The sequence below is a fragment of the Galleria mellonella genome, unplaced genomic scaffold (assembly GCF_026898425.1).
Source record: "Galleria mellonella isolate WM207_F2 unplaced genomic scaffold, CSIRO_AGI_GalMel_v1 utg1260, whole genome shotgun sequence".
In the NCBI taxonomy this organism is placed as follows: domain Eukaryota; kingdom Metazoa; phylum Arthropoda; class Insecta; order Lepidoptera; family Pyralidae; genus Galleria; species Galleria mellonella.
Genome location: NW_026441985.1, coordinates 601377 through 617182, shown reverse-complemented (window position 1 = coordinate 617182; position 15806 = coordinate 601377). Strand labels below are relative to the sequence as shown.

At 31.8% G+C, this 15806-nt stretch overlaps 1 protein-coding gene across 1 annotated transcript in view; it reads left to right on the top strand.

The window, feature by feature from the left end:
* LOC113515555 (tachykinin-like peptides receptor 86C) overlaps positions 1 to 15806 on the top strand; it is a 150200-nt gene that overhangs the window by 78069 nt on the left and 56325 nt on the right. Inside the window, exon 5 of the mRNA XM_052899946.1 lies at positions 8407 to 8508. Coding sequence (XP_052755906.1) covers positions 8407 to 8508 — 102 coding nt within the window. The remainder of the gene's footprint in view (positions 1 to 8406; positions 8509 to 15806) is intronic.

Sequence of the window (15806 nt, the reverse complement as noted above, 5' to 3'; positions counted from 1 at the left end):
ATTGATTGCACTGTCCGAAATATATATGTATATCTGTAACAAGCCAATTAAGGTTACTTAGGTTACTTAAAAAAGTAAATTTTTAAATTTAAATAGAACAATGTGACAATGTCTGCCATGATAGCAAATATAGCAATTATTTTATTTGTAAAAGGAAATAAATTGTACATTCAGTAATAAAGTAAAATTCATTTTTCAATTAAATGAAGCCAATTAAATAAATTAAAATAAATTGCCGTTATGCAATTGAACCAAAGTACATCTATATGATCATAATCTGTAGTAGTACTTTATTGTATATATTGTATAATTTGTGAGTCAATATAGATTTTTAAATGGGTAAAAATGGACTGGTAATCCTGCCTGCGTAATAAGAGAGGTTGAAAGCAGATCAGTTAGCCCATCGCGAATTCCACAAGAATTAACCAAGATGGTTTATAAGGGAAACCCGTGGAGGTCGACCTGATAGGGTATATGACTAGCAATGGAGCTGTTAGACTCCATCACTAACAATCTTTTTCCCCCGAGTCAATATAGATAAATCTATAATTGTTCTATTATTTATTTTAATAGTATTTCACTAACATTTTTCATTGCAAAATTACACTTGTGTTTTTCAAAGGTTGACTGGAAGAGAATACTAATAATTATTATTATATAGTATAAGAAAAAGTCCGCCTTTTGTACAGAATATTTTTTTTGTAATGTAGTCAATAAATAATAAATAAATAAGTAAACTAGCTTGTTTACTTCAACTTCATCCACGTGGAAACACATGGCCTCATGAGGTGAGGTGAGGATGAAATTAGGTCAATTGGCCCACCGTGACTAACTTCTGTGGAAATAATTACAAGAGTGTTTAGAGGAATCACGTAGAGGTCAAACTGATATGGTATTGCTAGCAACAGGGCTCAACCGCATTATTAAATATCACTTCTCTATAACTAGATAAACTCAGTATAAGATATTAGTATAGAGAAGAACAATTTAAAATAAAAATATATCAAGACTTCTCAACCATGTGTTGTCATCAGTAGTGAACTAATATCCCACTTTCATAAGTAGAGACTCAATATGTATCCAGTGGAGGGACATTAATAGGTTTTTATATAACAATAAAATTGGACATATAATTACGATAACTATCTATAAAGCTGGGCTTTTAAATTAACGACAAAATTGTTAATCAGCTTTTCAAATTGAAAAGTAAATACTGATAAATATGTTTTTAAAAAAGAAACCTTTGTAATGGACACTATATGTTATTTATCAAATACGTAATCATTTATTACTTAAGAGTTATCATTGACATTTTATCTTACTAATATAATAAAAGTAGTAACTAGATGACGTCTATATATGGGAGATATTTAAGAAAAATGAATATGAGGGATCTTAATAAGATCAACAAACGTCAAATCAATACTTTTTAGAAATTTCAGATGTCTGTCTGTTTGGACCTATATTTAGCAAAACTATTGCATCAAATTGGATGCAGATTTCATAGTTAAAATCTAGTGTGTTTTAAATTGATACCCTATTGAGAAGTAATCAAAATCATTGATTTTCTTACTTCTGAAATTCACACGTATAAAGCAGCAGGAAAAAAGCTAGTTATGAATAAAATTTGTATGGAACTTTGATGTTCTGGAATTGTATATTTTATATGTAAATTGTTATTTAGATTAAAGTTGTATGAATGGTTGTTCTTACGTGTTCAATATTTTCTTTTGAAAGTCTGTGAAGTTTCATAAGTAAACATTAATTAGAAGGTCTATGTATAAATAATTATATGTAAATGTGTATTAAGAAGTGATTTTTACGTGCCTTAAATTTTCTTTCAAAAGTTTCTAATATTATATTTAATGACCCTTTTTTTATAAAAATGAAATATATGTTACAGAAGTAATATAGTTTTAGTATAACGGAGTACCGCTATAACAAGTTGAAATCGATTATATTAATACGAATATAGTTTTCTATGATACACAAATCTACATAAAGATTATAAATTAACAGCATTGCATTAATAAGTATGTCAAATAATGATAGAAGATGAAAGAGTGGTACAAATGTGTGAGTTCAGTTATGAGTTCGGTTACAATCGATCCGAATTAATTCACTTTTATTGTAATTTAAAATCATACGTACATATATATGATTTTCAATTAATACAAAATTAATAATATTTTATTTTTAATCGACTTCAATATGTTGGAGATTCTTAATTCGATTGTATTTTGTTTGTTTATTACCTCATAACTCCGTAAGTTATACACCGATTTGGAAAATTATTTTTTTATTTAATACTATATATTTACAGATTTATTTTATAGAAATGTAATCAAAATTATTTCAGTAGTTTTGTTTTTAAATCAAAATAACTAGTTTTGCCACAATTGAAAGATTTTTTGTGAAACACAATCTTAAATTTATTGTTATTTTAGCTATTCGGTTCATTGCCGAACATAGCCCTCCCCCTAAACCACCATTGGGAACGGTCCTAAGCCATTTGCATGCATTGGGGCTCCCTGCAATATCATTGAGGAGGATACTCTATTTATTGAAGGTTGCCGTAAACTGCATTTGCCTCTCTTAGAGCTATATAGCCCTTGCTACTTATGTTTCACAATCTTTCCGACTGTATTGGTTATTTTCGTTTTGCTTTGGATTTTTTACTCCAAATCTATCTACGTGGTTTAGTTAGCCACGGGGAGAGATCTATCAACAGGAAGTTCACCCTCATACCTTACAGCCTAAATGGTCGCGTACAACGCGGTTTCAGAGATGCTTTCTCCCACGAACACTCAGGTTATGGAATGAGCTCCCTGCCGAGGTTTTCCCGAGAGACTACAGCATGGGGTTCTTCAAAAGGGGGGTAAGGAGGTTTCTTCAGGGTCGGCAACGCGCGCGTAATACCTCTGGTATTGCATTTTTACCATCAGGTGGGCCGTATGCTTGTTTGCCACCTCAGTGGTATAAAAAAAAAAAGAGATCTATCAAAAGTTTTTTTTAATAAATTTATTACTGTTAAGCATTATAATAGAACAATTTTAAATATATTTATTTGTATTGAACATGTAAGTATGAAAAATTCAAAATGTAATAGAAGATAATGGAAATGTAGAATTGAATTTATGAATTATAATAATGAGAGTATTATAGAAAGACCTTGTTCAAAATATTTCTTTCATGTACATTATAAGGAAAATATTATATAATGAACAATATTATTCCGTGTACATCTGTGTACAATTTGAAATGGCCTTACTGTAAAATACAGACAGTTAAATCTATTACGTGTTAAGGTAATGGACATGGAATTGTTACTGGAATACAAATTGACTTTTACTGTAACGCTTCTCTCTCTTTATCTCATTTTTATTTTAACTTATTTGAAAAGGAGGAGACGATTCAATTATTTTTATTTTATTGTACAAGCTTTCTTTGTGAGTTCAGAATCGATTTTATTGACTTCTCCTAATTTTTCTTAATAATCTCCCATATCTGTAGATGGGAGATATTTAAGAAAAATTAATATGAGGGGTATTATACTTATAGAGACTAAAACAATATTTTTTAGAAAATTCGTCTATCTGTCTGCATGTTTGTACCGGCATCATGCAAAAACTATTGCTCTGAATTGGTTTTCACAATTCCTGAAGGTCAAGCTTAAAAACTGGCGTTTGTTTTATTTTGATACGCCATCTCTAAGTGATCTACCTCACTGGTTTTTTTATATCCGTACAAAGAAGGGGGGAAAAGCTAGTAATAAATATAATACTAATATATATTATTTAATACTGATAACACCATTATGTACAGTAACTACCAATCAATTTCTATCAATTCACTTAATCATTTGCAAGTTTTCTGGGGAAAATACAGTTATAGAGTAACCAAATATTTTTTTTTTCCATTATCACCTATTTTAGTTCCTTTTCTACATTAAAACTTTTTTGTAACTCCTTTAGTAATGTGTAAATAATCCTTACTAATATTATAAATATGAAATTGAGTTTGTTTCTTTGATGCCTTCTAGGATCTCAATGATTTGACCAATCACTATGAAATTTGGTATACATGTATTATATGTAATGAAGAATAGGCTACTTTTTATCTCAATTAGTAAATATATCCCGGTTATGCGGACGAAGTCGTAGGTAAAAGCTAATAAGTAAATGAAGCTTTTTTTACAATATCAAAATATATATAAAAAGCAATAGTAGATCATTCGAATGATATTAATCTATCGTCCGAAATTTTTTATTAAATTCCAGTTCAAATCTTAGCTCAAATCCTCTAAATTCTCATTGCTTGGTTCATCATCATCTTCCCGTCCTTATTTCAATTATTTTGGGTCAGCCTAATATGATTTTATTTATATTACATGAAGGCTTTAGGTTTTACGATCGGCCGTCTGTCTGACATCAACTCTTCTTGGGAATGCATTTGTGGATGGTATTCGCCATGTAGATATGAATGTGTGGAGAAGAGATTGAGTAAAAAGAGGAATTGAGTAAAGGAAGTTGGTAAAAAAGGAATGACAATTCACAATATCGTCTATAATATTGTCGCCGAAAATGAAAGAAATTTTGCTAACATATTATATCGTAACGATATAATTGTACGATATTGTACTGAGCTGCAGCAAATTATAAAAGTGATTAATGTAAGCTATCTTCATATAATGGAATTATACATTTATTTATATTTGAAGTATTATCATCATCATCATTATACCAGCCGTTCACAGTTTACTGCTGGACATAGGCCTCCCCTATAAAGAGGAGTTTTGCCAGTAGTTGCCATACTTGACAAGTGGGTTGGTAAACGTAATTAGACTTTTGATTATGTTTTAAGACGGATGCTGCTGCCCATCCCTCGACCATTAAGTTCCCTTAGTCGCCTATTACGACACATACGAGAAAGAAAGGGGTAGTCCATTCTATTCTGGGACCACACAGCAATTTGAAGTATACAGAGCATATACTTACAAGCGTTCCAGAAAATTTCAATTAGGCGCATTCCACAAGAATGCAATTTTCATTGTTTAGATTGTTCGCGTTATATGGAAAAGATTGCTTAAAACAATTCTTATTCTTGCCTTTTATAGCAGACTTCTAGGAATAATCTTAAGATAGATATATAAATAAATAAATATATATGTATTCGTTTATTTTCAAAATGAAATAAGTAATTTCAATAAAAAAAAATATAGGCTGGTAAAAGCGATCGCCTTTTGAAAGTCGCCTAAAAAGTGGGTAATGTAATGACCCAATTCACAAATCTACAAACAGCATTGAATGTGTCATCACATATTGTGTAATGTTCTTAGAATGAAGACAAATCTCTCGACATTTCATTTATTATCAAGCTCTTCGAATACTAAGAGGATGAACTGTCTCGCATTCTCATTCAATATGAATAAAGTATCAGAATGTTTATATACATAATAAAAAACGATATATTTATGCGACACAGAATGTTTTTGATATTTATAAATGTGAAAGTTGATAAATATATTTGTATGTTTGTTACTGTATGTAAAAATGTCTTTTTTTATACCACTGAGATGGAAATCAAGCGTACGGCCCACTTGATGGTAGGTGTTTACCGTAGCCTATAAACGCCTGCAATACCAGGGGTATTATGCGCGCATTGTTGACCCTGAAGATACCTCTTTACGCCCCTTTTGAAGAACCCCATGCTATAGTTTCTCAGAAAACCTCAGCAAGGAGTTTATTTCATAACCTGAGTGTTCGTGGTAGAAAACATCTCTGAACTGCGTTGTATGTGACCATTTAGGCTGTAGAATATGAGGGTGAACACTCTGTCGATGGCGAGCCGTACGACGGTAGAAAATAGCCGTGGGCATCATATTAAACAATTCCTCTGAGCATATTTCGTTGTAGAAGTGGTAGAACACAGAGTGAGGCAAAATCTCTCCTAAGACTTAAGGGTTCGATACCGCTTGTAAGCCTAGGATCATCGACAATTTTCATAGGTCATCGTTGCACCGAGTGGAAGGGTTCAAGCTGGTTATTAGGTGCTCCTGCCCCATAAGTGGCAGCAATACTCCATGTGAGGCCGGATTTGCGATTTATAGAGCATTAATCTCTGATCCGGCGTGAAATTATGCTTCGCTCTATTAAGCACTCCGAGTTTTTTGGATGCCAGCTTCACCTTATCTTAGAGGTGGCCATGGAACTTTACGTCATTAGAGATATCGATACTAAGGATCCCAATGCTTTTAGAGATGTTAAGAGACGTGCTCTGGAACTATGGAGCCACAGCAAATGGTTTTTTAGCGGTGAACGCGCAAGCTCATATCTTAGCGGGGTTAAACTGGACTAAGTTTTGTCGTCGCCAATCAGAAACTCCAGTTCACGTTCTCTCGATTTTAGATACAAGCTGTTCACAATTGTCCTCCACGATGGAACGAGGGACATTGGTACGACCCGTATAATGAGCATCCCTAGTGCTGTCATCTGCATGACAATGAATATCACCTAAGGATAAAAAAAAAATATCATTAATATGTAGCAGAAACAGCGTTGGAGATAGCACAGAGCCCTCAGAGAGTTTATTCCACAGCTTGAGGTTCACACACATACACATACATATATACATATATTACCTTTATTGACACAGTTAAAGCTGTGGGTTGCAATACACATGCATACAAAGCTAGAAAATCGATCAAAAATTAATCAAAGGTCAATATCATATAAAATATACGTGATAGGCATATTTTTTTATATAATGAGGTTCCGGCTTCGATTTTCGGTCGGCCTAATTTAGAAAACGAACATTACTGAATTCGCTCGATCTGCATATTCCGGGTCGTGCCGACAGATATTTGTTGCCTGATATCTTAAAACACAAGGTAACCTAGTTTGAGAGTCAGCTGATTGGTGTAATTACGTGGACTTATTATTATTATTATGTATTATATACTAAAAATAATATCAAAATTACAAGAGAACAACAGCAATAATTATAATTAGACCCACAGATGAATAACTAATTCTACAACTCTGATTCTACGTAATCATTAACAGTAATAATATACGTGTATCAAAAAGTATCAGTGCTTCTAAATAATGACATTGTTATCACTTCCTGCAATCATTACTGGGAAGTATGCCAGTGGGACGCAGAATGGGGATTTAGCAGGAATCGTTCCACAGGGACGGATCATTAGGGGTTTATACGCAATATTCTTGAGAGCCATTTTGTAAAATTACACAATCCAACGGTTGCAACCTCATTTGTAATAGTCATTGCGATTCAGAGAGATAGTAATGATTTTAATCAACTTAAAAAGTGTAAGTTTATTTATTTATTTATTCTTTTAATGTAATCAACATTACAAAAAAAATGTTTGGTACTAAAGGCTGACTTAATGCTATAGAGCATTCTGAACAATCAACCTAGTACGAAATTAATGTATTATTAATTATTAGGTTTTTATTATTATTTTTAATTTTATTTTTTGTGCATACATAACTTTTGTCACTTGTATGTGTATGTATATTTTAAATAATTTTTCATTGATTCGAAAATATTACTTTTGTTTAGTGTGTGTGTTTTTTTTTATCAAAAAAGTAGTTAAATTAGTACAAAACCCTTATGTTTCTAAATATTTTATAATAATTATTTACTTTTAGATATTTAATATTTTAATTACAAAATATGACAGGATAGTCTACTGATGTGCTAAGTATAGAAAAAAAAATAGATTTTAAAAATGTTTGTTAGTAATAATTAAACGACCTGATATTTATATTAAAAGTAAATGTACAAAAGTATGTAAATAAATTAACGATTAGACAAACTTGAATGAAATTTGAAATATTGACGTCTGTTATTTCCTAGATTAAGAGATATAATTTTTTAACTTATAGAGGGCAAATGGACATGCGATTCACTTGATGGTGACTACCGCCACCTATGGGCACCTGCTGCACTGAAAGAATTGCAGGTGTGCTGCTGACTTTATGAAGAGGAATATACTCTTTTCTTGAAGGTTTTTTTTAATGGATGATAATGGAATGGTAACCTCGATTGCGCTATATATATACGCTGGCGTGGCACCAGTGAGGAATGATAGATGAGAATAAAAAAAACAGGTCAGTTAACTCATCGTGATGAATACACCTGGAATTCAGCACGATGGTTTCTAGGAGGGGGGAGGGACCAAGTGGAGGTTGACCTGTCAGGGTGTATTGTTAGCAATGAGACTGGTAGTCCGCATTACTAACAATCCTTTCCCCCCTTTCTTGAAGGTTACGATGTCGTATCGTTTAGAAGTAAACTTTTGTATTAACTTACATAAGCAAAATCGCGATATACAACAGTTATAATAACAAAAAAATAATAATAATTAATATTTTGTTTCAGTGACTGGGTTTTCGGAGTCCGGTATTGTCAGCTGAGTAATTTCATCGCGAACGTGACGGTTGCGGCCAGTGTGTTCACACTGACGGGAATTTCCTTTGACAGGTAATAAATTACTCATTTTAAACTTATTAATACCTTGATTGAGTACATTCCGTCCTTATAAAGGGAGTGTGTAATAATAACTGATTAAATACTTTCTTGTATAGTTATAAATAAATAGCATATAAATAATAAAATATAGCAATAATAAATAATAAAATTTAAAAGTCGTTTGCTTAAGCACCTCTGATCCATTTGTGTTTCTACCGTGAAGCAGTTGTGTTTGCATGGCGGTGTTTCGGTTTGGAGGGTGGGATATGGCAGTGAATTTACAGAGTACAGAAGAAAAACACTTCAGTCCTCAGAAATGGCAATGCATGAGAGATATCATGGATGAAACAGTATACTCTGTTATGTCCATGGTACTGCTCATGTCTATAGACGACGGTTACCACTTTCCATCAGGTGGGCCGTTAGCTTGTTTGCCATTCTAAGTTGCATAAAAAAATACATTTTGTTACTGTTAAAGCCTTGCATATAAGTACAACTGTAACACTGTGCACACAGCAGTGCAAATTTTGGAAGAGAGGACGTTTTTTTTTCATGCAGTGATATTTTTTTTATTAAATCAGGCTACTACATATATTTTGTTCCTGATACTCAGTACTGTTGCAAACATTCACATAACTTTATTTATACTCGTATAACCTTCCGCTTACAAAGAAAGCTATGAGTAAAAAACAATAATACAAAAAACAATTCTTACGTATAAAAAACGGTTATAAGAAAGACTTCAGTTGGTATGTAGCTGTTGTTTGTCACAATAATTTATAGTCGTTTGCAAGATATTTTGTTTCTAGATAATATCAATAAAATAGTTGGAAGTATAACATCCAATCCAGTAACAGATCGTGACATCATAAAAAGATTGTCTCCAATTTACTTTACCTTATTTTCATTAAAAAAAACTTTGCAAGTAAAATTAACACTGGCCAATATTATAGAGATTTAGTTTAAATTTTTTTTTGTCCCTTTTACAAAAAAAAAAAATACAACATCAAGTTAACGGTGTATCAGTATTAGCTCATTTTTATTTCGTATCATTTTCTTTTTCAAACAATACATAATCTATCCAATTCTAAACAAAAATCTGGTACGAAGACTCATTTAGGAATAATCGTGAACTTTTTTTCTATCACTTTTTCAATAATTTAACTATTTATGTAATTTCAATATCTGTTTGTTATTTTTGTTAGAAGGAAATGGAAAATCATTAGCGTGTATGTTGATAGAGAACATCTCTTGCTGATGCAGCTAAAATGCACCGGCAAGAGGAAATTCTAAAAAATAAAAAAAATATATTGATACATTGTTCTTTAAACTTTTCGACATTAATAGGAAAATGTTCGTGCTGCAAACTCTGAGTTGACTTATTACAGAGTTATTTAAATAAAAACTCCCTTCAAGTACAGCTTTGTGCGATTTCTGTGGATTGGTTTATATGTACCTATTTCTGCCCCAAAGCAACATTTCTCTAATTAATGTAACAAGGTGGTTACAACTTCGCAATAAGGATATCGATGCAGTGGTGCGAAAGAACCAAATCAATAAAGTTAAAACCAATATTAAACGATACACACGAAAGTATAAAGTTATTTGTTTCAGTCGAATAATTTTCGTTTATTATATTTATTTTATTCTAATTAGTATTAAAAGAAAACTTTATATTTATCTTAGATTTAACATAAGTCTATACTCATTTTGTAAATAGTAAAATGTAATTTTATATGCGTGAGAGAATTTGTATTTTTTACAACTTGTAACTTAAATTGACAAATAATTTGATGGTTTACTTGATGGAAAGTGGTAACCGTCACCTATAGACATGAGCAGTATGATAAACATAATAGTGTATAATGTTTCGTCCATGATACTTCCCATGCGTTGCTATTCCTGAGGACTCAGGTGTTATTTCCTCTGTACACTGTAAATTCACTGCTATATCCTACCCTTCACACTGAAACACAGTCATGAAAATATAACTGCTTTAATTTAGAAACACGAATTAGATAGAGGTGCCCAATCAAACGACTTTTGTACAAGTCACCCTCTTATAAATTATTTATTTTATGATAAACTTATCAATAAATAGTAGCAGTAGTTATATAAGAAAAAACATCGAAAATTATAATTAAGTAATTTTAACGATGTTTAGTTTATGTTTGCACACTTATGAATTATCTAGACTATAACTAATTAAATTTTCATTAAGTATATGTGGTAGTTTTTAATTAGCTTATCGTTGTCATATATATTTAATTATTAAGTTATTATAGTTGCAAACTTTCCGCAAAAATAATAAATAAAATAAAATATATCACAGAAAAACTGTGTCATAAATTATAAGTCAACATAAAAGAAATCAAAGGAATAAAATCCCAATAAAATAATTTTCCTCAAAGTAATTCTTTCTACAGATATAGACTGTTTTTCTACGAACTTCTAATGTCATTTTAAAGGGATTTTATTTTCAATTATTACACTGTTTATGTATGATTTCTAAAGTAACTAGTTATATCATGATAAGAAATTCATACTTTCGGTCTAGATCTTTAGTTGAAAAAAATATATGGAACAAAAGTGCTAACTTTCACAAATTGCGCGCTGGGAAATTTCCAACGGCTGAATACAAGTAACCGCTGCCTCTGCCCAAGAGAATAGAACATATCAAGCTGCTAGATTAGAACCAGGCCAAACTTCTAACCTATATACAGACAGGTCGAAGTACCTTGAACTTTCGTTGTTGTATCATGTATGTGGCTTTGACCCGGAATATTTTGATTAAACAAGATCAATAATATAATGTATTATAATCGGTCGTACACACATCAACCATACTTAGAAAAGTATTATAAGATAACATATCCACATGTAATATAGTAAATTATCACATTCAAGACACAGTACGAGTAGTTATCAACCACAAAACCGCCAAAATATACCAGAATCATTCAACACAATTCATACATCGAACATACAACCATTTAAAAAATTCAGTAAACACTCAACAAAGGAGAGGACAAGGTAGGAGAAGGATAAAAAAAATATCAATAGGTTTAGATATAGCAAAATTGTTCCTGTGAATTAAAGAACAGGGTATATATTAAAGCCGACATAAGTCGAGAAGGCAAAAACCTAACTAATTTAATATAATGTGATATATGATTAATGATATGATATGTTATGATATCATCAGTATCATCATATTAGCCACCCACCACTGATGAACATAAGCCTTCCTTATAAGAGTAGTTTTGCCAGTGGTTGCCACGCTTGGCAAGCGGGTTGGCAACCGCATTTAGGCTTTTAATAATTGAATGAGTATACTTTATTTGCATAAGTATATAATATATACAATATAGGAAATAAGCAAGACAATAAATATAACGGTACTATTGTACAAGTATAGTAAGGCGGTTTGGGGAGAGAAGCGATTTTTAGTAATGGGAATTAGTAGCTACATTTCTAGCAATATACCCTGTCAGATAAACCTCCTCGTGGTTCTCTCTGGAAACCATGATTGATTTATTGTTAGATTCGTCACGGTGGGCTAACTGACCTGCTTCATCCTCACTTATCATCCCTCACTGGTGCCCCGCCAGCGTATACCGTTAGCGCAGGCGAAGTTACCATTCAGTTATTAATGTTTTGAGAGGGACGCTGGTGCTTATTCCTCTACCATTAAGTTCCCTTAGTTGTTTCTTACGACTCCCACAGGAATGGAAGGGGTGACCTATTCTATGCCGGGACCACACGACGGTATGATATAAATAGTGTCTCTCTTGATCCCACGTTACTATTTCTATACCAAAATTAAAAAAATTCGTTGAGCCATTAAGGCGCTATGACGAAACAAACAAATAAACTCACTTAAACATTTATAATATTAAGTAAGAACTTTACAATCAAAACCAGAGTGTTAAGTAACAAACAACAAAGGGACTGTTATTAATAGGGATCCTAGTTACCATTGATATCAATAAACCCTGACAGATCGACCCTCAAGCGGTCCCTCCCGGAAACCATTGTAGTTAAATAACCATCATGGTTTCTAGTAGGAGCACGTGAATGTTAATAGGAATTCCTAATAAATTTGTGTCAAAGCATCAGGCTGAACTAACTTCATTTGTATCCCTCTGTTATATACCATTAACACAGATGGGTGTACTGATCCATCTTTATCTACATAAATGTGCTTTTAAATTGTTAAATTTATGTCATGAATAGAATAGAAATGCTTAAAATTCTCCATATTTAGGATTCATGTCTAGACTCATTTCTAGAATAAACTCTACATGAATCTATATAAATAAAAATGAATTTGCCGAAAGTATGCATGTTTATCACTTCAGAACGGTTGCACCTATTTGAATAATTCATTTTTTGTTGTGTTTGTAATTATTACGTTAATTTTTGCATGAAAGAAAATACGTTCGGAAAAACGACTTTTGGGTTAAAAAATCTCCATATAACAAATAAGGGTGGTATTGTAAAGGGAAAGTTAGATCTCATTTTATTCATTAGTACATCCGTGCGAAGTCTGTTCGGGTAACTAGTTTATAATAAAAAATATTGAAGCGTATATTATCTGAGAATTAAATTAATAACATAAAGAAAAACTAAGCCACAAGTTTCTGGTCGTTATTAAGTATATTACTTTTAATATTATATCCGACAGATGTTTATCTTTTTTATGTATAGATAGAAAATAATAAAATGTAAAATGATTTGTTTAGGTAAAATTATAAATCCAAATATCCAAAGAGCAAGATTTCAATTATTTCTGCTATACCTACAAGTATAGAGGAAAGGGAGACTTTATACAAAAATCGTTTACTTGGGCACCTTGGTTTTAGTGATGTTTTAAGAGACACTGCTCATTCCTCGCCTTCCCTTAGTCGACACTTACAACACCCACAAGATTGATACACCCAAGGGATGGCTTAAATTATGCCGGGATCACACGGCCAACTTACTAGACTTAGACTTAGTGCCTTAGAATCAGTTTGTTTTTGTAAAACACAGTTCTGAACTATTCATTGTTATATCAGTTATTCGGTTCAATGGTGAACATAGGACTCTCCTAGACTTAAACCATCATAGAGATCGATTCCGAGTCATTTGCATGCATTGACATAAATAAGAAGGTTTTCAAATCGGTTTATTTATTTTTTGTTTATTACCTCATAACTCCATTAGTTGTAAACCAATTTGGATTTTTTTAAAGATATACTTACAGATTGGTTTCAATGAAATTTTATCAAAATTAGTTCAGTAGTTTAGTTTTTAAATTAAAATAACTGTTTCTGCTATATTTAAAGACGGTTTTTTTATGAAACTTAGAATGGCAAACGAGCTGATGGCCTACCTGATGGAAAGTGGTAACCATCGCCTATAGACATGAGTAAGAACCATGGACATAACAGAGTTATACTGTTTCGCCCATAATACCCCCCATGCGTTGCCATTCCTGAGGACTCAGGTGTTATTCCTCTGTACCCTGTAAAATCACGCCACATCCCATCCCTCAAACCGAAACACAGCTAAGTAGACACAACTGCTTTACGGTTGAAACATGGATAGGACAGAGATACCCAAGCAAGCGACTTTTGTACAAAGTCTCCCTCTGGTTTTTTAAAGAACGTAATTTAATTCTATCGTATCAATTCTAAGTCAACGGGAATTTGACTAGTACAATTTATGTATAACACGCGGTCTTATCTCTGTAGCAATCTTTTTTAAATTGAGCCATCATCCAAATCCCTAATAGCCTTGACCTCGGTTCATTGGTGGAGCTTACGCTCGAGGATGCAATTCATGCTGTGTGTGCCTGATTGAATATTTTATTACGAATTTTGGTTAAAAATCTTTGAGTTGGCGTTGGAAATTTTGTAAATTGTTGGAGAAATGTTTGGAGAAAAATGATATTACTGTAGAGGAATTTCGCTTTTTGTAAAGTATGTAGTGTAGAAGTGTAATTAAGTTGAAGAGGCAACTAAGGGAACTAAATGATTGACGGACGGGCAGTAGCGTCCCTCTTGGAACATTATCAGGGTTTAACTGCGGTTGTCAATCCGCTTGCCAAAAATGGCAACTACGACACAGAAAATAGGTAACGGTAATTTAGTTCTACCTGTAGTAGTTACAGTAAAATTTTGATTGCCTAATAGGGAAGAAATTATATAAATTAAACATAAAAAAAGTTAAGTAAAAATAAAAAATCGTATCGAACCCCAAAGTGAAAGAATGTCATTGATTTGTCAAGTTTTTTTTTCTATAATATGTTCATTGATTTCTTTGACATACATAAGCCGATTTATATGAATGTTTTTTTTTTATTTTACTACAAAGACCTATATGGTTGTGAATGTATTATTACACTTGTATTCGAATTTGTGAATGAAAATGTGAGGATTTATTTACAAATACATAAATGCTTCAATCATTGATCTGCATCTTTAATTTATTTAAATGGTATTTATTTAAATGAGATACTCAACAATTTACTAATTGCAAATTTTTATTAAAATATTATTAAAATATATATGTATTATCACATACTACAAAAATACAAATTATTCCATTTTTTTATGCAACTTAAAATGACAAACAAGCTAACGACTCATCTGACGGAAAGTGGTAACCGTCGCCTATAGACATAAACAGAACCATGGAACAGAGTATACCGTTTCGCCTATGATACCCCCCAGGCGTCGTCATTCCTGAGCACTAAGGTGTTATGCGTCTGTACTCTGTAAATTTACTACCATATTTCATCCTTTAAACCGAAAGCACATGCACAGCCATGCAAATATCACTAGCAGTTAAAACGCGAATGGGACAAAGGTACCCAAGCAAATGATAATTATAGTTGTGTAATTAAAAACATTTCAAAGTGGACCAACTTTAAACCCACAATTTTTACGTTACGTAGGCTAGTGCTTATAATAGCTGAGCTATCACTTTACTAGACTTCCGTCTAGATTTTTTTAATTACGCAGTAATTATTTTTTTAATATATTTAAATAATATTTTTATTTAACTAGCTTTTATTTGAAAATTAAGTGTATTTAAATGATTTTATTTATATTTAAATTATTATGAAAAATGTTTATATATATATATATAAATTTATATTAGACTTTATCTCAGAAAAATATATTTTAGTGGATTTTATTATAATACAAACAAAAATTTATATAAAAAACTGTAATAACCTACAGTGCACACACAAACTAATAAGAATACGCGTATTTATTCACAAGTAAAATGATAGAAAGCAAGAAACTCACAGAATAACG